At 34.5% G+C, this 24,567-nt stretch overlaps 5 protein-coding genes and 1 pseudogene across 12 annotated transcripts in view; 5 read left to right on the plus strand and 1 right to left on the minus strand.

The window, feature by feature from the left end:
* Positions 1–1,694, plus strand: part of LOC114755064 (uncharacterized) — a 4,207-nt gene extending 2,513 nt beyond the window's left edge. For both annotated transcript variants that reach the window (XM_028943932.1, XM_028943930.1), the window contains exon 2: positions 39–1,694. In XM_028943932.1, coding sequence (XP_028799765.1) covers positions 39–1,564 — 1,526 coding nt within the window. In that variant the 3' untranslated portion in view covers positions 1,565–1,694. The remainder of the gene's footprint in view (positions 1–38) is intronic.
* LOC114755061 (uncharacterized) overlaps positions 1–5,996 on the plus strand; it is a 20,563-nt gene extending 14,567 nt beyond the window's left edge. The window contains exons 1-2 of one of the 3 annotated variants that reach the window (XM_028943927.1): positions 3,539–4,105; positions 4,158–5,996. In XM_028943927.1, coding sequence (XP_028799760.1) covers positions 3,747–4,105; positions 4,158–5,787 — 1,989 coding nt within the window. In that variant the 5' untranslated portion in view covers positions 3,539–3,746 and the 3' untranslated portion in view covers positions 5,788–5,996. Of the gene's footprint in view, positions 1–3,538 lie in introns of those variants that run through there. The other 2 variants (XM_028943925.1, XM_028943926.1) reach the window with 2 other exon arrangements.
* LOC114755063 (uncharacterized) overlaps positions 1–13,407 on the plus strand; it is a 22,244-nt gene extending 8,837 nt beyond the window's left edge. The window contains exon 4 of the mRNA XM_028943929.1: positions 13,387–13,407. The gene's annotated coding sequence lies outside the window, so the exon portion shown is untranslated. The remainder of the gene's footprint in view (positions 1–13,386) is intronic.
* LOC114755051 (probable galacturonosyltransferase-like 2) lies at positions 10,948–12,594 on the plus strand (annotated as a pseudogene).
* A 2,888-nt stretch (positions 13,408–16,295) lies between the features above and the next one.
* Positions 16,296–20,221, plus strand: LOC114755065 (protein UPSTREAM OF FLC-like). Of its 5 annotated transcripts, none has more exons than XM_028943936.1 (7): positions 16,296–16,309; positions 16,798–16,965; positions 17,219–17,288; positions 17,663–17,775; positions 17,950–18,571; positions 19,204–19,305; positions 19,936–20,221. In XM_028943936.1, the coding sequence occupies exons 2-7, from the start codon at positions 16,827–16,829 to the stop codon at positions 20,093–20,095; spliced, it is 1,206 nt and encodes a 401-aa protein (XP_028799769.1). In that variant the 5' UTR covers positions 16,296–16,309; positions 16,798–16,826; the 3' UTR covers positions 20,096–20,221. The 5 variants fall into 5 exon arrangements, with proteins under 5 accessions (XP_028799769.1, XP_028799766.1, XP_028799767.1 ...); XM_028943933.1 differs by lacking the exon at positions 16,296–16,309 and adding an exon at positions 16,516–16,589; XM_028943934.1 differs by lacking the exon at positions 16,296–16,309 and adding an exon at positions 16,563–16,589 and having other exon boundaries at positions 16,777–16,965.
* A 519-nt stretch (positions 20,222–20,740) lies between these two features.
* Positions 20,741–24,020, minus strand: LOC114755018 (uncharacterized). Its single transcript, XM_028943891.1, has 4 exons — positions 23,234–24,020; positions 22,117–22,374; positions 21,940–22,031; positions 20,741–21,623 (listed from the first exon to the last, which is right to left on the minus strand). Exons 1-4 carry the CDS (start codon positions 23,837–23,839, stop codon positions 20,894–20,896), a joined length of 1,686 nt encoding a protein of 561 aa, XP_028799724.1. The 5' UTR covers positions 23,840–24,020; the 3' UTR covers positions 20,741–20,893.
* Positions 24,021–24,567: the final 547 nt, after the last annotated feature.

The following is a 24,567-nucleotide window of genomic DNA, read 5'->3' on the forward strand; positions in this document are numbered from 1 at the left end:
ATGCCCTAATCATTCTTTTATATATGCTTCGTATGCAGATGATGGATTTGCCAGGGGAATCATAGATCTGGGTGAGCTCCAAGTGTTTCAAGTTACAAGCTTTAACAAAGTTTGGAGCACTTTTGAAGGAGGACCTGGTAATGCTGGGGCTACTTTCTTTGAACCAGCTTCAGTCCCTGAAGGATTCTCCATGTTAGGTTGCTATGCCCAACCCAACAATAAGCCTCTTTTTGGATGGGTTCTTGTGGCCAAGGCAAATTCTTCTGCTGAAAATGGGGCTCTAGCAGAGCCAGTTGATTACACTCTGGTCTGGACTAATAGCTCTTCAGGTATCGAGCAAGGAAACACAGCCTATGTCTGGTTACCAACAGCCCCTGATGGCTATAAAGCCGTCGGCCATATTGTCACCACCTTGCCGGAGAAGCCTTCCGTGGACAGAATCCGGTGTGTCAGGTCCAACCTCACAGATGAAATTGTGACACACTCATGGATTTGGGGAACAGGCAAGAGCAGCAGGGACTCAAATGGCTTCAATGTCTATAATACGAGACCAAAAATTAGAGGAATTAAAGCTGCAGGTGTTCCTGTAGGTACTTTCATTGCTCAAAATGGAAGAACTGATACTTCTCTTTCTATTCCCTGCTTAATAAACACCAAACTTGACTTCTCCACCATGCCTAATCTGGACCAAGCTAAAGCATTGATCAAAACGTACGCTCCATTAATGTACCTTCATCCAGATGAAAAGTATCTGCCTTCTTCTGTCAAGTGGTTTTTCACAAACGGGGCCTTACTCTATACCAGAGGTAAAGAGTCGGAACCTGTAGCCATAGACCCATCTGGCTCTGTCCTTCCCCAAGGAAAAGACAACGATGGAGCACACTGGATAGACCTCCCTAAGGACGAAACCAACAGAGAAAGGGTCAAAAGAGGAGATTTAGATAGCTTCCAAGCATATATGCACATAAAACCAATGTTTGGAGCAACATTCACAGACATTTCCATCTGGATTTTCTACCCATTCAATGGCCCCTCAAGAGCCAAAGTGGGCTTCGTCACTATCCCACTGGGGAAAATCGGCCAACACGTCGGAGACTGGGAGCACGTGACCCTGAGAATAAGCAACTTCAATGGCGGATTAAACAGCGTCTACTTCTCCCAACACAGCGGAGGCCAATGGGTGGACGCGTCGGAGCTCGAATTCGTACCCGGGAAGAACAAACCCATCGCATATTCTTCCCTAAACGGCCATGCACTGTACTCGAAACCCGGGCTAGTTCTTCAAGGAACAAGCGTAATTGGGATAAGAAACGACACAGCGAAGAGCAAGAAGGTGGTGGATTTGGGGAACGAATTTGAGGTGGTTGCCGGGGAATATTTGAGGTCGGCAATAACGGAGCCGGCGTGGCTGAATTTCGGGTGGCAGTGGGGTCCGAAGATAAGCTACAAGACAGAGAAGGCGTTGCCGAAGAAACTGGTGGGATGGTTGCCAAGTGAGTTGTTCGGAGAGGAAGGCCCCACGGGACCCCAGTTGAAATCAAGTTGGAATGAAGATGAACGCTGATCAATTCATCAGCCTGGCATAATGATGTAAAAGAGACAGAACAACGTACACCCATCCGTCTTGGCATTTCATTTAATTAAAGCTCATTGCTCATTTTCCTTTTGGTATTTTTATTCATAAATTTAAATAGTGAGAAAAATAGCTGTCTTTCCTACGCATTACTCTATTTACAAAAATTTTTAAAAAACCCTTAAAACATATTAACACTCTATGAAAAATATAACAATTTTTTTTACTCATATTTAATATATATATTAAAAAATTAATTATTTAAGAATAAAATAGGACATTTATCTTCTAAATCAAGAAGAGGTATATATTGACATTTGAACTCAAATTATTGGAGGATAATTAAACAAATTTGGGAATACCAAATACCACGATGGGTCTTGCTCTGTGCTTTTCTTCCTTATTGGCTAACGAATCTTTCTGTTAGCTTATCACAATGGCGAATTTATCATTATGATTAGTTTATTACACGAGGCAACCTCAACTCTCCAGGGTCCCAAAAAAAAAAAAAAAAGGCAACTTCTGCTCTGGGAAACGTGACATATATCATTAATTTATAACCCAGTCCAAGTCTCAATTTTTCCCAAATTAAAAAAATAAACGGGATGCTTGCAATTAAGATGTTGGTTGTTGTAACTTGTAAGACTAAACTAAATCCATAACTCCTTTGTTTTGTTTTATATAACAAAAATTTGCAAGACTTTATATGCAGAAGTACTCAATATGTGTATTTGGTTTATCCTTATCTATTTATCATATTCAATGATATAATTCTCTAATGCCCCACGTTTCTTTCTTTTTTTGGAAACAAGAAATAAAAATATAATAAGTAAATAAATGAAATAATTTTTTCAAACTTAATATGATATAAAAATGACATTTCGTTTAAGTTTTTTATTATTTAGGTGAAAATATTATGAAACTAAAACATAAAAGTAACTTTCACGTTCCATATCAAAAATATAGTCAAAATAATTAAATAGTTAATGACAACAACGAATTTTCAAAAGCTTGAGTAATAAAATAATCATTTTTAATTCCCATGCTTATAATATGAAAATAATTTTGATTTCATTCCTGCAAAATGTAAATCATATGGGATTATTCAATGGATTACTTCTAATATTACCTAACATGTTATAACTTTATTCAAGACACTCAGACTCACATTTTCTTCCTCAAATTAAAATACCAACTCTACTCTAACTACAACATCATCAAAATATTATATCTAGTCTCTAATATAAAAGTTTGCTAGATGATGAGTTTGGTTTTAAATATAATATATCAATCTATTTTATCTTTCATATTTATTATCATTTAAAACTATTTTTTCAAACTTATAAATTGATATATAATTTAATATTATATAAGAATATCTCACAAAGATCATATCACATTTGTTATAATTAACTAATTAATTTGACTTTCTTTATCCATTAAAATTAATTAAATAGCTCTTATTTTAATAACTCAAAAAGTAATTAATACTATTACTTTAATGAAAAAGGATTTTAATTTGTGTGTTTACCATAATTGATGTACGTACAAATAATCAAATTAATTAAATTAATTAAGTACAGTCCATGTATTATCAAAACACACGTGGTCCTTATGGAATTAAATTTTCATATATCCTCCACATGTGTTTTTTGTTTTCTTTATCAAGCCCTCCATTTACGAAGAAATTCAATACAACGCGGAAATTGGATTTCTTTTCCACACCCTCCATTTATATATATATATATATATATATATATATATATATATATTGTGTGTACATTGCCGTTGAACAAAAGAAAGGGATAGGGTTGGGATCCAAAGTATTTAGTCCTCAAATTATGATCAGAAACACAAAAGTTTGAAGAAACTAATTTCTCCATAAATAGTTTTTTTATATTATTTATATGTCACGGTTACGAAATGCTCTTGCACCACAAGTAACATACGTATATATATACTTGCATGTATTATATGTATAAAAGCATGCTTGTTGACGTGTTCAGCCAATTGATGACACTTACTTTTGGCGGAAAAATAAAAAATGATTACTTTGTTGGACTTAGTTAAACAAAGACCAACGTAATAAACATGCTTAGCTGAAGAATAATCAGGCGATGAGGTTTCCTAGGGAATTAATGCTCGACTTGGAAGCAGACCAAGATGTTTCGTAATGGCAACACTCTCCCTCAAAAAGGACCAACTCCCACGTTTTCATTGGTGGCTCTTTGTAAGCTTTATCTCCGTGTTGACTTTTGTAACCTCATCATCACATATACAGTTCTCAGAAGAATATGCTTCCTTATATATATACACAGACACACACATTCAAATCCAATCAGCCGTGTTCACCATACCATACATAAAAATTTGGATCTCCTCTGAGGTAGATAAACTCAACATAATGGGGAACCGGTCTTCTTCGAATAAAACTGAAGTTCTTGCCATTGACTCTCCATTCAAGCTTCCTGCTGATATCCCAGTTTGGCCCCAAGGTTTACATTTTCCTTTCTTCTTCGTATTCTTGTATATATGGTTCCAGTGTTTCTGTAAAACATTTGGGTGGAAATGGTCTCTGTGTAACTGGTGTGACTCATCATGGGGCTAATTATATTGTTCTTACTTCCTGTGCAGGTGATGGATTTGCCAGCGGAATCATTGATCTGGGCGACCTGCAAGTGTCTCAAGTCTCAAGCTTCAAAAAAGTTTGGACAACTTTTGAAGGAGGAGCTGGCAATGCTGGGGCTACTTTCTTTGAACCAGCTTCAATTCCTGAAGGATTTTTCATGTTAGGTTGCTATGCCCAGCCCAACAGCAAGCCTCTTTTTGGATGGGTTCTTGTGGCCAAAGTAGCAAATTCATCAGCTGAAAATGCGGCTCTGGCTGAACCAGTTGATTACACTCTGGTTTGGACCAGCAAGTCTCTGGATATCAAGCAAGATAACACAGGCTATGTCTGGTTACCGACACCTCCTGATGGCTATAAAGCCGTCGGCCATGTAGTCACCACCTCGCCGGAGAAGCCTTCCCTCGACAGAATCCGGTGTGTCAGGTCAGACCTCACAGACCAAACTGAGACACACTCATGGATTTGGGGACCAGGCAAGAGCAACAGTGACTCAGGTGGGTTCAATGTTTATAACACAAGACCAACCATTAGAGGGATTACAGCTGCAGGTGTTCCTGCAGGTACTTTCCTTGCTCAAAATGGAGCAACTAATGGTAATACTCTCTCTATAGCCTGCTTGAAAAACACCAAACTTGAGTCCTTCTCCTCCATGCCTAACCTTTCCCAAGCTGAAGCATTAATGGAAGCTTACGCTCCATTGATGTACCTTCATCCTGCTGAAAAGTATCTTCCTTCTTCCGTCAAGTGGTATTTCACAAATGGGGCATTACTCTATACCAGAGGTGAAGAATCAAATCCTGTAGCCATAGACCCATCTGGCTCTAACCTTCCTCAAGGAGGAGAGAACGATGGAGCTTACTGGATGGACCTTCCTGTAGACAAAACCAGCAAAGAAAGGGTCAAACGAGGAGATTTACAGAGCTTCCAAGCATACTTACACATAAAACCAATGTTGGGAGCAACATTCACAGACATTTCCATCTGGATTTTCTACCCATTCAACGGCCCATCGACAGCCAAAGTTGTCCTCATCGATAGTATCCCACTGGGACAAATCGGCGAACACATCGGAGACTGGGAGCACTTGACACTGAGAATAAGCAACTTCAACGGCGGGTTAAACAGCGTATACTTCTCCCAGCACAGCGGAGGCCAATGGGTGGACGCGCCGGAGCTAGAATTCCAACCTGGTAAGAACAAGCCCGTCGCATATTCTTCCCTAAACGGCCATGCGTTGTACTCGAAACCCGGGCTTGTTCTTCAAGGAACAAAGACGATTGGGATAAGAAACGACACGGCGAAGAGCGAAAAGTTGGTGGATTTGGGGAGGGGATTTGAGGTGGTAGCAGGGGAGTATTTGGGGTCGGCGGTAACGGAGCCGGCGTGGCTGAATTATATGAGGAAATGGGGCCCGAATATAAGCTATAAGATAGAGGAGGAGCTGGACAAGGTAGAGAAGTTGTTGCCGGGGAATCTGAGATCTGGGTTTCAGAAGTTGCAGGATTCTTTGCCGAATGAGTTGTTCGGAGAAGAAGGTCCCACCGGACCCAAGTTGAAGTCAAGCTGGAGTGGCGATGAACGCTGAATTCAACTACTCTGCCATGGCCTCGTCGCACTGCATTCATGTGCATGCCTAACTTTTGGGAAACATTATTGTGTCAATTAGCAGTACTGTTTTTTTTTAATTTATTTTTAACGCAGTATTTTCAATGTATTCCCTTTTAAATTTGGTCACACAATGTAATCGGTATTCCTTTTAATACGTTGGCTCTTGGAAAGTGGTGGTTTTTTTTTTTTTCCTTTTGCGGACTCAAATGTTGAGTTTTGCGTTATTGGTTGCCTCCAAAATTGATACCAATCAATGAAGAATAATCAAGAACAAAGGGGAAAAAAAATAAGGGGGTGTCTCACTAAGTCAAGTAGTAAAGATAGGAATAGGATGGATTATTAGTAATTATTTTTGTCATAAAAGAGTTTAGACAAGTTAGATCCTACGAGCTCATTAGAATTAAAGCATGCCTCCATGTATGGATAATGTTTACAAAAATATTTACAGCCTATTTACCAATAATGTCTTTGCATTTGCATCTGTAATGAAATTCGATCTCACAATCTTATATGTTATGAATTGACTTTTTATCAATTAAACCAACTGTTATTTAAAGATTATTGGTAATTTGAAATAGAGTTTATAAGTTTAGATCTTCCTAATAAATCCAAACAAGAAGGATTTCTATCATTTTTCTCCGGCAAAATACACTTAATACTTCGCTTGGTATGGGAGAGAAGGGGGGGATGGAAAAGTGAAATTAAAAAATTTTAATTATTTTTTCTTACTTTTCTTCGCACTGAAAAATATATGTATCCTATATGGAAAAAAAAATGTTAAATATTCATATACGAAAAAGGACATGCTGCATCCACGTACCACGCACACCTTTCATCACTGTGTCAACTGTCAACCACATATCTCTAGCCTATCGATAATTGCCGAATTTAAAAGAAAGAAAGAAAGAAAATAAAATAAAATCAATTAGTTATTGTGAAAATGAAATGACATTGGTAGAAGGATAGCTCTCAAGAAAAAGATCTCCAAATACTTCCCAGCCATAAAACATCATGATGAACCTCATGCACAACACAACATCACATTGGGGTTTTCCATCCCATTATATTTTTTTTCAGTTACAAAATTAAGAAAGATTATGCACGATGGATATACTTTTATAAATATATATATGTTAATAACTATATGAATTTAAATATATTATTGAAACATACTACCTCTGGTCTTAATTGTAAGATCTCGTTAGTAACCTATAAACAAGGTCTTATAATTAGAGCTAGAACTAATATATGACTATTAATACCTAATTTGATAGTTAGTTGGATCCTTAATCAATTGGTAGACATCACATCTAGTTTTAGCGCACAACATTTCCACATGTGAGAATTTTTTTTAAAGATCGGATGGTTTTTATTTACTATTCCGGTCCTAAATATAAGATCCCTTTTATAGTGTAATTTATATTACAAAATGAGTTTTATATTTAGGACCGAAGGAGTATTATGATAAATAAAGAAATAGCAATAAAATCAAGTGCTATCTGTCTGCAGATTTTCTTTTGGTTGTTGAAATGTCTGACTCTTGATTATTTCTGTTTATAGTTGACCTAATTAATCATGGTCTTATTTAATTTTATTTATTTATTATTTGCTGTTTAAATTTTTATTCTGGACATGAGCCTCTTCCTTATCTGTCAGAAGACTAAAACAATAATTCTGTGCTCTTAATTTAATTTCGATGACAGACTATCTGTACTATATGGGCCATCCCAACCAAAAAAAAAAAGAGAGACCATAGATATAGGTCTTGTTTTAATGTTTTGGACCTTATTCCCATAAATTAACAACGCATTTTACATTATTACTTTACGCGCTCACAGTAAAATTTATACGGTTATACCCATGAGAGACTAATAACATTAGTGGTTGTGTCTAATGAAAGTATTTATTCTTATTAAATATAATTAAAAGTTTAAATCACATTAAGAAAATTACATTTAACTAGAGTTGACAGTGTTTAAATCTAATCCACTAATAAAGAAATATCAAATAATTGCATTACAAAAATTACCATGTGAGCAGATATTTTAATTTTGATGAGGTGTGTACTGTGTAATACGCTGGACCCAAATCATTCTTTTTTTCTGACCTGGGTAACCCAAATCATCCTGGTTTTTTTTTTTTTTTTGGGGGACCTGTGTAACCCAAATCATCTTCAATGACTTGGTCGTGTAAGATTCACTGTCTATTTCCCTGCCATTAATTACCCAAACTTTACTATTATATTTAGACGATATTTAATTGTCGCGAGTTTTAATTTATAGACACAGAATTTATTAGGGTGGATCTTTTTTAATTCCTTTTTATGAAATTCTATCTATAAATATAAACAATATTTGTGGTAAAAAATTAAAAAAAAAATCCAATCTATCATATTTTTCTACATATAACGCAGGCTACAGTAATTTTCTTATGTTCACACACACGCACAGACGCTCCGAGAGCGGGGGGTGGGGGAAGCAACCTATCTGCTTTTAATTTTACTTTTTAAACTATACAGACATTAATTATAATTGAATAATATATATTGTGTATCTCATCTAAATCAATATTTTTGTGCTCCTCGATCCTTAATATATAACCAAATTATTGAGTTAATCTCAATCATAAATATAAGAAATATTTTTCATATTTATTAATTTTTCTTAAATTATCTTTATTGATATTCTCTTACTCATAATAAAGTAAACGATAGAGGTAGGATAGGTAGGATATTAAAAAAGATAATTATGATATTTTAGAAAAAAGCATATCATATTTCTTATAATAAGCTAACTTACCAATTTAATTAATCTAATAAAATTAATTAAATAGATCTTACATTAAGCACAGAAATAGTATTATTTACTGATCATAAACAATACTCATCTCATAACACATGTAAACTATATGATGAATATCCTAATTGCATCAAATGATGATGATAGTAATGGTAATATATCATTATATGCTGTTATTCAAATAATCCAAATTTTCTTTTATTTATAATACAAATATATGAAAACATTTAAGAGAATCTCTCAAGAGTTTGACAGCTCAACCTCTTTTGCTGCGTTGTTACTTTTTATTAATGAAAATAGGAAGTTAGCTGACTGCTTTCACGTATTAATTATATAATCAACAATCAAAAATCAAGAATTAAACATTCTCCTTGTCTCCTGATTTGATCTTCGGGCCGATCTACTAAATAAACTCTTCCACGATATATGATTCTTTTCATTAAACAAAAATCATCACAATATATAGCGAACAACGATCAAATTGAGTGGTAGGAACTCCATACCTTTTAAATAAGATTTCAAATTCAAGTATTTGTGAAAAATATTAGGAGAGTGTTCCACTATGATCAGACTTAACTCAAATCCAAATTAGTGATATACTACCTCCGGTCCTAATTATAAAAGCTAGTTGACTAATTTGAAGAGATTAAAAAAAAGAAGTTAAGTTAGTTATTTGTAATAAATATGTGTTGTTTTTCCTAAAATATTTTTGCTAATCAAATGTCTTGGCTAGAACTACCATTGTTAGAACGACTACTTTAAGAAAAAATACATAAATATGAAAGACAAAGTAGATTAGGGTCTTATATTTGGAATCAAAATAAAATCAAATAAGGTTTTATATTAAGGACCGGAGGTAATAACACATATATCCAATGGTTTGTTATTAAAAGAAATACAACAGCATCAACCGACAAATTAATTTGCCAAATGTAATCTACAAGTTGTTAAGTGATAGTTATAATATATAACTATAAATCAAACACAACTATATATTTATATATATTAAATTCTAAATTGATAAAAAGAATGCCAAACTTGACCCACCAATATATTAAAAATGCATTACTATATACTAGCTAATTAAAAAAGGCATAATACATGTAAGGAGACATTATTTATATTTAAATGGATATTAAGATCGTATTTATATTCCTTGTAGTTGGGTAGGAAGAGGCAACTGCTGCAACTACAATTGGGTTAAATATAATCCACATTTGAGAATTAATCAAATATACAGGTAACATTATACTCGTCCGATCCTTAATATAAAATCTATTTAATTAATTTGATTAGATTAAGAAAGTTACGTAAGTTAGTTAATTATAAAAAATATAATATGTTTTTTTAAAACATTATAATCATCTTTTTTAATATTCTCTCTCCCTCTTCTACTTGATTATGGTTGAGGGAGATCCATAGGAGTAATTTAGAAAAAATTGATAAATATGATAAATAGATCTTATATTTAGGATCAAAATTAACTCAATAATTAGGTCTTATATTAAGGATCGGAGGAGTATTAACTATTAATGTAATGGAACTTGGGATGAAAAAGCTATAAATGTTTGTTATACATTATTAAGAATGAAAAAAATATTTTATTAAATGATGTCTAGTAAGATAATAAAGAGAATCTTTGTATTACCAAAAAGAAAAAATAAAGAGAATCTTTGGAAATAATTAATTTGTAAAGCAAACTAAATCCAATTCTCCTGTTAGAATTTTCAACCTTTTTTTTTTCATAATGCACAATAAATTTCATTCCTTTCGATTATGAAAAATAATTATGTGATGAAAACTATGTTAGAATCTCACATTGTCTTATTTCCTACATACTAAATTATGAAATCTCACATGCACAGAAACCGTCCAACAAGAAAACCAGCCTTCCTTAAAGTTGGTGAAATCAACCTCCCTACCCTTATAAAATACATATACGTGTGTGTATCTGTATATAAAATATTATTTCTGTTGGCCAAAGGAAAAGCCTTCTTAACTTCACATGACTATTTTTTTCCCGAAGAAAGGGAAAAAAAATAAAAACAATTAATGTGAGTTCACCAAATTCAAACTCCAAGGATCCACTACGTGCGTTCACCAAATGTGATGAAGTGAACCAATAATGCAAGAATTTTTCAATAAGTTCTATTATAATTTGGAATATTGGTAATTTTTATATACCGGTGCTTTTTTATAAGATTATTTCGTATGGTGATTAAGGGGGTGTTTGGGTTTTTTTTTCCAAACCATGGTTTGAAAAAAAATTTGCCAAACACCCTTTTATTTTTTGGAAAACCAAAGTTTTTACGAAAATCATAGTTTTGACCAGCCAAACCATGGTTTTCGTATAAGTTGGCAAATTATGGATTGTGGAGAAATATGCTTGTTGAAATAATAATTGCTCCTGTTAGAGAGGCTTCAACGGTGGAAAACAAAATTCTCTCTCCTCCCATTCTGAAATTTGTCGCCACCGATGACAAATTATTTTACGAAAAACATATTTAGTTATTTTATTAATATATATACATATTTTAATTATTTTATTACTATATATTATTTATTAATATATATACATATTTAATTACTTTATTAAATTATTTTGCAAAAAAACATATTATTTATTTTATTAATATATATACGTAAGGTATATTTATTAATATTATTTATTTACTTCAAATAAACATATATTATGAAATATATCTTATATGTAATTATTATTTAAACTTATGTCCTTTTTAGTAATTTATACATATAAAAAGCACTTCTGATAATAACTATCCAAATACTCTCACTTTATCAGAATCACTTTTTCAGAAAATCTATTTTTTCAAAATATATTCTTTCCAGAAGATATTCTCCAAACCATGGTTTGACTTCATCTAAACACCCCCTAAGATATGGTCCTTTGCCTGAAACATGAACCTTTTTTACCTCTTTTTTTTTTTAGCCAACTAACCTTTTTCCCTCCTAAATGTCCTTTTCTTTGATATTCCTCAACTATCTTAAATGACCTCCCAACTAACCAAATAATCTTTTTTAATTAATTGAACTTTATCAAGGATTATTTTAAAATGGGTTAAGGTGAGTTCGGCATCCCAAATTATTTTCATAGGTGCGTCCGGTGTTATAAAGTAATTTTTGATGTACTTAGTATTCTAAAGTAATTAAAAAGGTACACCCATATCCTAGGCTAACAGAACACTTTTGGTTAACCGTTATCTCAAATTTGACCCTCTCTCTCTCTCTATTCTCAAAGTTGACCCTTCGAGGTTCCATGGCTGTCATCTTTGCCATCCTCCAACACTCCTCTTGTTCCACAGCATCGTCTTTTATTTCATCTTTGCCGCCTCTAAGCCTTCCTCCTTCTCCATCCTCAACCACACTCTCTCTACTTTCTTCTCTTGCCTTCGTTTTGGAATCTACCCCTTTGATGATACCTCCGTCTCCGGCCTCATCTCCTCCTCCATAAGCTCTGCATTGGACAGTCCTCTCAGCTACAGTCACAACTACCTCGCCAACATCCTATCACCGTCCATCTGCAAAGTCATCTACCTGGACTCCGACTTGGTCCTCATGAACGACATCACCAAGCACACTATAATGCTGCTTGGCTTCGATTTCGTCCTCGCCACACCAGAGTACTGCAACGCCAATTTCACCTACTACTTCACGTTGTCATTTTGGTCAAACCCGTCTCTGTCGCTCATGTTTTGCCGGTCGGAGGGCTTTTTATTTCGACTGTGATCGATCTAGAGCGATGGCGAGGGGGGGATTACACAAGGAAGATTGAGGAGTGGATGGAGCTACAGAAGAGAACGTGGATCTACGAGCTGGGATCATTGCCAGCATTCTTGCTGGTGTTCGCAGGAAACATCATTCTGGTACAAGGGATTGAGAATGAAGGGAGAGAGGGAGTCAACTTTGAGGGGTTAACAGCAAACAAAACGGTTCTGTTAGCTTGGGACGTGGCTATACTGTTTTAATTACTTTAGAACACTGAGTACACCAAAATTTACTTTACGATACTGAACGTACTTGAGAAAATAGTTCGAGGTGCTGAGCGTACCTTAACCCTTTTAAAATTTTAATTTGATTATATTTTTGGAACTTTTATATTTTGTGTGAAACACAAATATCTCCAACAATACAATGTCTTGGTCATATAAATGAAGAAAAATTGACACAATAAGTTCCATTTGACAAAAAAATTCATTACATCTCTATTTCCCACAATTTATAAACAAATTGTATGATTATAAAATCTTTAATTTGTTGGATGTGCATGTGTTGTTTGAATAACTTGTTGGCCGTACTTCTGTTTTTGCGCACGCAAGCATTTATTAGGGTGGCTTTTTTAATTCCTTGTATGAAATTATAGGAATGAACGACACATATATAACATCAAATACCAATTAACTTGAAATATTTTTTGGTTGACCTCTAAATTGACCAATGCTTTAAATTGAAAAGGTTGTTGAATTGTCTTCCTCACGCCACGCAGCAAAATTTTCTAAATTCTTTAACAACAAATATTTCTCTACCTTTAGAAGGTTCTATCTGACCTACTATATTCTAGGCATAAGTGAACATCTCCTACATCTGGCTAAAGTAACTATCCTATTTGCCTTTAATTTTACTTTTTAAAGCCTAGACCTTAGTTTAATAGTTACTAGGCTGAAATACTAATTTTCACATTTGTTAAATTTGTATTCCTGCTTCATTTTGGTGGTGATCTAGAAAAAATGACAAAAAATCAATAGTTTCAGTGTCTACTCTATATATATATATATATATAATGCCAACATAGAGATGACATTTAATTTTCACGCTAGTTATAATTTTAAATGAATATAAAAAATTAATTTAATTTGTTTTTTTCTTTTTTTTAATGAGGATTTCTCTTAAATTTTTGTGCCAGTGTATTATTATGGTCACATAAGTCATGTGTACATTTATTTAAACAATTACTCCAACAAATATTAAATGATTTTGCCGTCAATATATCCTTTGTTAAAACTACAGCATGGTCTTACAAACTAGAGAGTCAAATTTCTTCAAGAGGTGAGCATTAATTAATCAATCAAGATTTTAACGCTTTAAAATCATCAATTTCATCAGCCATCAACAAACTCTTTAATTTGATTGTGATGTTCAAACTAACCAATCACTCAATATTTTTAACTCTAAAACCATGACAATTATCAACCCTTCTCAAATTTAATCCAATCTTTTCAAAGAATATTCCAAACTCTGGCCACATTAATCAAATTCTATCACTCGCTAACTATCAACTATTTTCTTTTAAGCATTTTAACAGACATTTGGTAGACACTTTAGAATATTGCTAGGATAAATCAAACTTCTTTTCCTCTCCAATTAAACAACCTCCAGAGCAACAACCTAAGCTTTTATAATTACTATTACTACTTTTAACAAAATGAGAATGGGTCTATGAAAAAAAATACCTCAAGCAAACGAAAAAACGCAATGGTTGTTAATTAGAGGACCGACACAAAAACAACCAAATGGGAAAGTCTCTAGTATGAATCCTCAAGAAGGGTTATATATGCAAAACGAAAATTAGCAAATAAAAAAAATGAAAAAAATAAATTAACGACACAAAAAGCTTCCATATATATATATATATAAATATAAAATACCATCAAGTGATGAAATGTAGAGAAGGGCGGCAAGCCGGCAACAGCGCTGAAGAGGGAACTTGGCTTATAAAATTGTACGGCTTTATTCAAGTTTTTATATTATACATGGATTTATAAAAAAAAATAATACAATGATAATTTTATTGCATATCTAATATTTTTTGCTCTCTATTGTGTAATATAAAGACCGTTAATAATTTTATAGAAATTAATTTTTAAAAAAAATTAATTCATGCTTTTAATTTTTTTTAAAGTTATGCTCAATGGCACTCATTAAATATAGAGGAACTAAATATTATGAGGTTATTTAGTTAGTTATAAAATGTTAAAAATGACATTTGGAAATAAAAAAATTATTAGACAACTTAAAAAAATGACTGATAACAATGTCCATATAAAAAAAGTTTTTATAATAAGTGGATCCGAAGGACAACCATGATAATGATATAAATGTATAGGAATGAATTTCCGGCAATGAAAACTTTCCCTTTTTTTTGTTTTTTTTTTTAAATTTTGATGTGATATATATATGGAGATAGAACGTAGAAGGGACCAAAGGAACAAAAGACAAAACTAATGTCATGGATCTCCTAAACTCTCAGGTCAATTCCAAAATGGGATCTTTGATCTCTTTACGCACCAAAACGCCACTCTAATAAATAATTTTGTTGGACTATTTTTCCCTTATTTTTCTTATGTGAAATTTCAGTCTTCAATAATTTAAATGATTGTGCTTCACGGATAATTTGATCTCCCAAATACTCATCGAAAACTATATTTGTTAATATTTTTGCTATGTATTGTGTTGTGCTTACCTACGTATTATTTCATATGATTTGTCTGTCTAGATAAATTTCCTTCAATTGAGTTTTCATGTATAAAGGCTTAAATGTTGATCATGTATTCATGTATGCCCATTTAAATTATTAAAGTTAAGAGCTTATAATATTTCAAATCCAATTTTTTAATAATATATACTCTAAACTTAGTTTTCTTCGTGATCCGATGTATTTTTTATTAATAGAATTCACTTGATATATCTTATTGATTAATAGTTAGGTGAAATCCATTTCATCCCCTAATTTATGATTTCATACTAAATTTATATATTTTTCCAAGTATTTTCATTTGACCTTTTGGCCAACGCAAATGATGCATAAAATGTTGCCAAAACCACGAGCATAATATAACATCTTTAATGTTGATAATTTGATGTAATTAATCGCGCCTGGAATATATTGGCTAATTACAAGCAGTTAATTTGTTTCTTTTATGAACTTAATTATATTATATATTGAGAATAAGAAAATTTCCATTCAACCAATTTTTTCAATGTAAAATACAGAAAGAAATTATCACATACATTTGAACAAGCTGCGTTGGATGAATCACGAAATGAATGGAAGATTTAGTTTTGATCTTTTCCATGTTGTCATAATTTTATATTAATCCATGTCCAAATGCTATAACTCCTTTAATTCAAATATCATTAAGTGTATCATTAAAATGATTAGGACAAAAGTGTCAAATTAGGGGTTTTTTTTTTTGGGTGAGGCTACTGAGATACAATCATACATTTGCATTAAAAAGTTTTAAAAAAAACTTATAAAGAAATATTAGCATTTTTCTATATATAGTAACAACTTTAAATCGAATAAACCAAAATTAGAATGACTTTACTAAAACATCTGCCCAAGAGAGAGAAAAAGGTCGACCCCGTAATCGTTTGAAGAAAGCGTGATTTTAATTAAGCTAATAGTAATCAAGGTGGGAGGAAAAAAACCTAATAGTAATAATAAAAAGTTAAAATGACCTTTTTAGGGAATAATGATAAGTTCGGTCAAAAGCTGGCCATGTTCTATATATTACACTATAATTAATATATTTAACGAATTCATCGTTCAATCTCGAGAAATCAGATAATGATCCTATGATCTATCACCCTCCTCCTCCTTCTCATCCTCCTCCCTCTTCCATAGCCTCCAAAAACTTGGTCAATCCTCTCTCTCTCTCTCTGCTAGAAAGGTAGAGAGAAAAGGTAACTGCATTCCACAGTAGTAATATTCCAATCACACTTGGGAACTAAACTCTTGTCTCGATGATTCCCATTTTTCTTTTATTTTTTCAGAGAATATTATTATAGTTCTTGTTTTCTGCTTAAAATACAGACAAGTGCCTCTCTCTCTCTCTCTCTCATCCCCCTCCTCCACATATAAAAACACAGACACGCTTGTGTTTTAGACAGCAGGCCTGCATTATATTCACATCATAGAGTAATGAATTGAATTGAATTGAATATTTTTTATCAGACAAGAAGGGTATGTTCTGTTCTGTTATCATCGTCTACTTTTTTTGTAGAGCGGGCCGGCACAGAGACAAAGATCTCTTGAGGGTGTTGTTCTATATTGTCGTAGCAGCTTTCTATGTTTTTTTTATATTATATTTTTGAATGGATGGATGCAAAAGGGGTTAATTGTTAATCGTGAAGTTTGATTTTGTGTTTAGAGGGTGTTTGTTATATTGCAGCAAACACACAGAAAAGAGAGGTCTCAGGCATGGAAGCAGCCAAAGTTCCTGGAGGAGAGATTCGGAGACTTCATATCATCTACTTTCTCAGTCGATCAGGCTGTCGTATTGAGCATCCTCATCTCATTCGTGTTCACCATCTTGCTCGAAATGGAGTCTATCTCCGAGGTAGCTTTTTGTTTTAGTTCATGTTTTCACCCTGTTTTTTATTTCATTTCAGCCTTCTCTGTTTTCTGAAAATAGCCTTGTTGGGTTTTCAACTTATGGTTGATATTTAAGGAAACTGAGTTTCTCACACCTGATTCTCTCATAAAAGATGTCTGCTCATTCGTTTCACCTTCATCTGCTTGTTTCTTACTGGATTATGAACAATCAGGTCAAAAGATGAGTCTCTCAAATTTATTTTCTCTGTGGCAAACAGATATTAAGAGGTGGCTTGGTGAATTGAGAGGAAAGGAATTGCCAGAAGCTTTTGCTTGGTCATATAAGAGGTTCAATCCCACCTCCATCTCAATTTTTTTGCCCATTTTCTGTTTTTTTTTCTTCACTTACTTCCCTTTGGCCTTCTATAGGTGATTGAGGATCATTGTCCTCCAATACAATTGATATTAGGATCATTTTTTGAAGGCCAAAATATAGTTTTGCTCTAAAATCTTTTATCCTTTGATAATTCTCTGGTATTGTTTCTGCACATCAGAAGAATGAACTGGTGCATATTTATTTTCGTGAGTTGTCCCGAACTAACTGATATAGGACCCATGTTTGGAGGATCAAAATAGGGGCTCTTGTGTTTCTCTTTTTCTTCTCTACCAATCCAACTGTCTATTTCAGCGATCAATTGTACCTGACCAATATTGATTGGCAGGAGGTACAAGGCTGGTTATGTCTGGCAAGATTTGTTAGATGACGACCTCATCACCCCCATCTCTGACAATGAATACGTCCTCAAAGGATCACAAATCAGCCCCACCCTACTGGGTCTGTACTTTCTCTTGAAACTGCAATTAATTACTCTTTCCTCACTTTAATTTATAATCCATTTGTACATAAAGTATGGCCACCCATAATGTTTGCAAACCCAGAAAATTTTTCCTCCATAGGCATTTTCTAACCATAGTGTTTCCAAAAATGAAAATGTATTGGATTACGCAGAAACTGGTTCACTTGGTGCTGTTGATAAGAAAGCTTCCATTCCAAGGCAGCAACAATGTTTGAAAGAAGAACCGAAGATTCAAACATACCCACAATCTGCAACAGATACTCCCAGCAAAGTATCATCAGAAATCAGCCAGGAATCAGACAGGTCAACCTTAACTGATGAATATGATTGTTCGAAGTTTGAACAGAACCCTGATGAACAAAGCTCTGAGAGGCTGACTGAGAATTACACTTTGCCTCCTTTGTATCAACATCTATTGAACAGGAAAAGTAGGAAACAGAGGACAGAAGATGAGATAGTGAACAATAACAAAACCGATGCGCCTGATGATTCATCCTTCTCTACGTCATCGTCGTCATCATCTTCTTCAAAATTCTCCTTTGACAAGTGCAGAAGCAATTCAACTAGGGGTTCTTTTGTGTTTCGCAACTTGATCACTTGTGGGAATGCGGATGTCAGCGATGCAGTTCTAGTCATGTTGAACAAAAAGGGATCAAACAAGCCTAATAATGGTGAACTTAGTTCTGAGATTTGTAAACGGGATAAATTGGGAGGATCAGCTACGGGCTTTGCAAATTCCTGGAGTCATCAGAAACATCAGCAATATGGAGCCAGGTGAGAAAATTTCAAATGAAAAAAAAATTCAAGTCCAATTTCGAGGGAAAATTGAGGGAAAATGCTGATTGAAAATTTTATTAGTGAGAAAAATCTGATAAATTTTTCTAAATTTATAAATGATAAATTTCTATGTATAAATTTTTATACGGAGAAAGTAGTAGTACTTTGCAAATTTTATACACAGCACCGGAATTCTAATTTAGGTCATCTTGCTAGTAAAGCTTTCAATAAATGACTTTTGCCCCAAATTTCCCCAGTTTTTTATAAAATAAAAACATTATTAAATTTTTGCTTGGCATATCATGTTTATTAGAGAACTAAACAAGAAGCTCTTGGTACATAAGTTTTGTCTGTTTCGAGATAAGTTCCTGATCTTGTAAATCGGTATCAATGATCACTAGACCTAGACAATGCCAATTGGATGTCTTCTGTGAATGGTGTACTGATTTTAGATATTTGCGTTCAATTAGGCTTTTTTAATTATGTATTAATTTATTTGCTTCAAGGTTTTTTAAATGAGTGATGTGGGACCATGTGCTTGATTTTATGAAACACTGTAATGTTTTAAGTAACTATCTCCTAGTAACAAGAGAAATTGTGTGATTTGATGCATTGAACTTCGTTTTTAGCAGAAGAAGCTATGATGGAGGCGAAACAAACAAGAACAAGAAGAAGCCGGGCGAGTTCATGACTCAAAATCATCCAAAACCATTTGGTGGACCAACATGCTCGTAAGTGACTAAACTCGTTGACCTCTCTTGTCTTTCTTCTATTACCATTTCAGCAAGATGGAGTTGAGATTTTTTTTTGGGGGGGTAAAGAAGGGAGTTGATAATTATGTTCTTCAAAGATAAGTCATTTCTCAAGGCATTCAATGTTTTTATATTTGATATTTCAAATCCCCAAAATATACTTTATCTTGATGCTTGGATAAATAATGACTTTCAGAACTTAAAACTTTGTGAGCTATTGGTTAGGTCACACAGTCATTTCTTCTAAAGGTGAGAATGTTATGGCAGACGGAAACGATAACTCAAATTAAATTAAATATGTTCTCAGATTTGAGTGCCAAAAAAAAAAATCAAATTCAGTCAACGAGTAATTATACTGAAAATTATGGTGATTTTAGTGGGGTATAATAGGATAACCACTGACTAGTGGAAGGTAATATAAGATACAACATATGACAACTAGAATAAACCAAGTCAAAACTGCTTCCCTGCAGAATCTGACAAGTGGCATAAGTTAATCAAAGTCAGAATCAACGAGCAAGTTGACTTTTTTTAGATGAATGTTTGAATAATGTAATAGCAACTAAATGCACAAGCATGATTAATTGTGAAGTGGATATGATGATGCAGGCAATGCGGGAAGAAGTTCAGGCCAGAGAAAATGCACAAGCACATGAAGTCATGCAGAGGAATGAAATCCTTGTCAAAATCTGCTGAGAAGACAGCACCTCCCAGATCATCAACTTCCTCCAACACAGATTCCACAAGCTTCCTGCCTATTAAAATATGAAATAATGCTTGGCTTCTATGTTCCCTGTAGCTTCTTATCTTAAACTTGGCAGTGCTCAATGATATCAAGAGATTCTTTGATAACTTTAGTTTACATAAATAAATTAATCAAATCACTCTTCCAAAATCTAGCATGGGACTCGGAGAGTATTTGAATGGAATCAAAACCATAATTTTAAAAATATTTTTACGATATACAAAATAAATATGCGGAAGAGTTTATCTTAATTTACAAAAAAATATTTTTAAAAAATACTTTTTATGGTTATCAAACACCCCCTCAATTGACTTACTAAGCACACAGCTTGCCAGGAAGCAAGGGAAAACCAGGACAATAAATAATTGCAAATAGGGGGAATAATTCAGGCAACAGCCAAACAACAGCTAAAGTATGTTTGACATGGATTGACATAAATTTAGATTAATAATAATAGTTACACACATGATCAGAGTACAGCTCCAGGGCAAAATATATATATATATATTTATATCTTGGGCATAAACATATGTTGCCTGAAGAGATCAGATTAGATTAGCCGTATAAACAAGGATAGAGATGCATCCTCGGATGAAAACTCAACACTATCACCTACTAGTGTCAGATGTCAGAAGTAAACAGTGTGTCAGATGAGAACACCATTTCCAATTTGTCCAATAAGTTCTCTTCATGAATAACCAATTCTTTAAATGCGACACCGTATCATATCGGATACGCTACATAATTGGTCGTGTTGCAGAAGCTGTTTCACGCCATATTATGTATCTATGTCAGTATGTGTGGTTTTGGGACATTTGCTTATTACTTGCTAGAGGGAATGGCAGAATTAACACGCTCCAACAGAAATCCATATAAACTTTTCCTAAGGTTTTCTACCCTACCGTCAACTTTGTCTCCGCCGCCAACCAAAGCATCTAACCAGTGATTCACCTTCTTGAGCTGTCCAAGAAGGCATGCTATCTCACTTCTTCCTTCCTCACTTCTTAACCCAAATCCACTATCCAAAGAATCCTCCAAATACTTCAAAAACCATTCCTGGGAAGCCACGAGTAGTTTCTCGGCCAAACTTGCTGCCTCTTTCAATCTGCTTTCTCTCCCTTGATCTACCTTTTCGGCATCCTTGCTCTTGGCTACTTGCAGATGCCTCTTCGAAGAAGGAACTCTTTTAACTGTTGTAGTAGGCTTCTGCTTGCTCTGAGAAGTGTTTTCGGTGTTCATTTCATCACGAGAATTTTCAATGACAATATAATGACATTTCTCACCATTCAAAGACTCTGCTTTTGCTTGTGTCCTGAAAAGATTGAACTTGGAAAGATTAGTTTGCAAGGCAGCTTGTACCCAAGTCACAGCATTCTTATTACTGGGAGCTTTGCACAACACATCTTCGCTTGGCTTTTTCTCAGGAGTGAGCATTAGTAAAGGATCAAGCACCATTCTTGCCCTCTGCAAATTCAGATGAAGGTCCAGGAACTTTTCCACAAGTGATCCAGCAGAAAGTGTCTGAGAAGACTGACAGAGTTCCGTAAAGACGCTGACAAAGTAAACTTAGTTATTGTAGTGGATGAAATTATGAACCAAGAATAAGATGGAGCAAAGAAAATTCAAATAATATTGTTAGGCCAAAGTGACAAATTTCCTCCCACGTATATCAACTTAAACAGATGATTCTGACAACCATGCAAGTGAATTTAAAATGAATACACTCATGAAATAAGTGAAACAACCGGATATTAAAAAACAAGTATCATGGGTAGTCAATATGCATGTCACAGGACAAGAGAGATGCAATTTTCCCAATAATATGCAGGAAGCACATAAAGGAGGCTAAGCATTATGCAAAAACATACCACATGCATTGGATCACAGTATCTGAAGCTGAAGCTTCTTCAAGGGCACGTACAGCAGCCAAAAAGGCAATGTTCTTATGACTTGCAACTTTCTGGAAAGTGAAGAAACCGAAGTCAAAATCTGAACCATAAGGAGTTAAAACATGGTAGTTCTCAACAAGAAGTTGGATCCCATACCTTTCCAAGGTTACATAGAATAGGAGGAAGGCTATCCCAAGTTGTAGATGGATCAAACTGAGTCTTGACATTGAGAGGCACCTTAACAAGATTGCCACGAACGTTACCCGTACAAGGCGATAACCTAGTACTTTGTGGCTGAGGCGTACTAGTTAATTTTGGAGAAAAGTTCTCATTTTTGTTCTTTAAGGGTGAGATAGTTGGGGTTGGAGGCTTGAGTGGAGAATCATTTTTAAGAGAAGCCTTCTTGTCAATCACCTACAGCAATAGCTGATCCATAAGTTCCACAAAAATTACAAATAAACGACAGGGATAAAGAACAAGGGCAAGACTCAAGTAAATTCGTTAGATCATAGCTAATAAGAGCTTCAAAAAAGAGCACCTCGAGTGGACATTTAGTGCAATCCAACCTACTTAATTGACACCATAGATAGTTCGTTGACATGTCATAAATTTATAGAAGAACTTGAAAGTAAGCGTCTAAAATTTTAATAAAAACATTTGCCAAAAACAAGCACTATTATTACACAACAACCGAAGGACCTACAAAGAGACATCGAAGAGATATTGAGCTCATACATTGATGAAATGCTACATCAGTCAATTCACTTGGTACTGGACTCCGAGATTTTTGGGTAGATCCAATAATGGGTAAGACAAATCATCAATTATGAATATATAAAAATATTTTCTAGGATGAGTTCTACAGAAAGTTGTGTCTGGCATGCTCTTCATGATGCGTTCAGTCATTTTCTCTTTTGCATAATTTTTCTCATATAATTTACCTAGTCATCATTAAAAGCTTGCGATAATCTGTTTACAAGGCCCCAGGGACATAAACTTTTCAAAAGCAAGAGAGTGGTGAGGGCCCTCAATCATCACCAATAGCAATATCTGAAACAAATGTTTATGATAAGTGAAGCCCCTTGGGGTTAAACACTATAGCGAAAGTAATTCTCGAAGTTACAGCAAAACCTTTTACTTCAAGCAGTACTTTCCCAAGGAGAAACAGAGCAGCACCACCATGCCAACAGAGAAAGCAAAAGAGAAAAAGAAAAAGTTTTCATTTTTTTTCAGACAAAAAGACGAGGCAGAGAAGGAAGACAAAGAAACACACATTGGATGAAGTCGAGGTAGATTTCGATTTGAATCGTGAAGTGGGAGTCCCTGGACTCTGATCCCAAGCCCTTCTAGCCGAATCCAAGCTCAACCTTCTCATCTCCAAACCATTGTTCTTCAATGGCGAACCCTCTTTCGACTTAACAACACCCACCATTTTCTTCACTCCATTCTTGCTTCCTTTCTTTGGTTTTCTGAAATCGAGATTTGAACCAATAGTAAGGGAGTCACTTGAGTTCAAATCTACAGGATTTCCAACACAGGGCCTTCTGTTCGGAACAGGTTTCAAGCCGGAAAGAACGGGAACAGGGGAAGCAGAGTCGAGGTCGAGGCGAGTAACGTAAACGAACTGACCAAGTTGGATCTTGTCGCTGTAAATCAAATCCACGTCCTCGTCGGAAATAGAAACGTACGCGGAGTGCTTGGAGTCGGATACTTTAAGGAAGTACCCTCTGCTCTGCCAGGGATCGTCCCCTCCAGCGAAACAGGGCACAATCTCAATCACCTGAAGCAGAGCAGAACGGTGCTCGCCGGTGACCCTCACATTTTTGTTTCCCGCATTCTCCAGAAGCTTGGACAGAACCCCGGGAGTAAGAGACGCCATGGGATAGCTTGTTGAAGCTGTTCTCCTTCCTCGAAGACACTGCTTTTGGAACGTGAGAAGAAGCCGCGCATTAGAGGGGAAGACTGAAGAGAGAGGAGAAAGAATCGCTGTCGAATCTCAATGTGACATGGGAGAAGTCGCAGCTTTGGCAGAGGAAGACGACAGGTGTCAAAGGAAGATGTCTTTTTTGATGTAACTCGGCGAATTGAAGTTCGAGAGCATAGAGATATGGGGAGAGAGGGAGAGAGGGAAAACGCAGGTTCTTAGGCTTATGCCCACAAAGCTAGTAAGGACAAAATCTACGAGGCTCTCCCACAAAATATTAAAAAAGCTGCGAATGGAGTAGGAGTCCTTAACTAATTAGTATTTTAATTAATATATTTTATTGAGCATGGAATTTTTGAATCATAAAGTATGTCACCCATGCCCGGTGCAATATACTTCTAGTATGCAATTAGCTAAACAATTACATTAAATATAATAGAATATTTAATTTTGAATACTTTTTAATAAATTTTCATTTTATTTTTATAAAATATAAGTAAAGTGAAATGATTTATAGTGAGTATTTTATTACATACAGATTTTGATGAGGTTTGAGGTTTCTGGCTCCGGGGGGTCCAGAGAGTCACAAGTGAGAGCCGATGAGCATTGTTTGAGGCAGTGAGATTGTTGTGAAATGCTTAAATAAATGGATAGAATGAGGGAATTTTAAATATTTATTGTTT

This window comes from Neltuma alba, unplaced genomic scaffold, assembly GCF_004799145.2.
Source record: "Neltuma alba isolate B1F8T4 unplaced genomic scaffold, ASM479914v2 tig00010229_pilon, whole genome shotgun sequence".
Lineage (NCBI taxonomy): Eukaryota > Viridiplantae > Streptophyta > Magnoliopsida > Fabales > Fabaceae > Neltuma > Neltuma alba.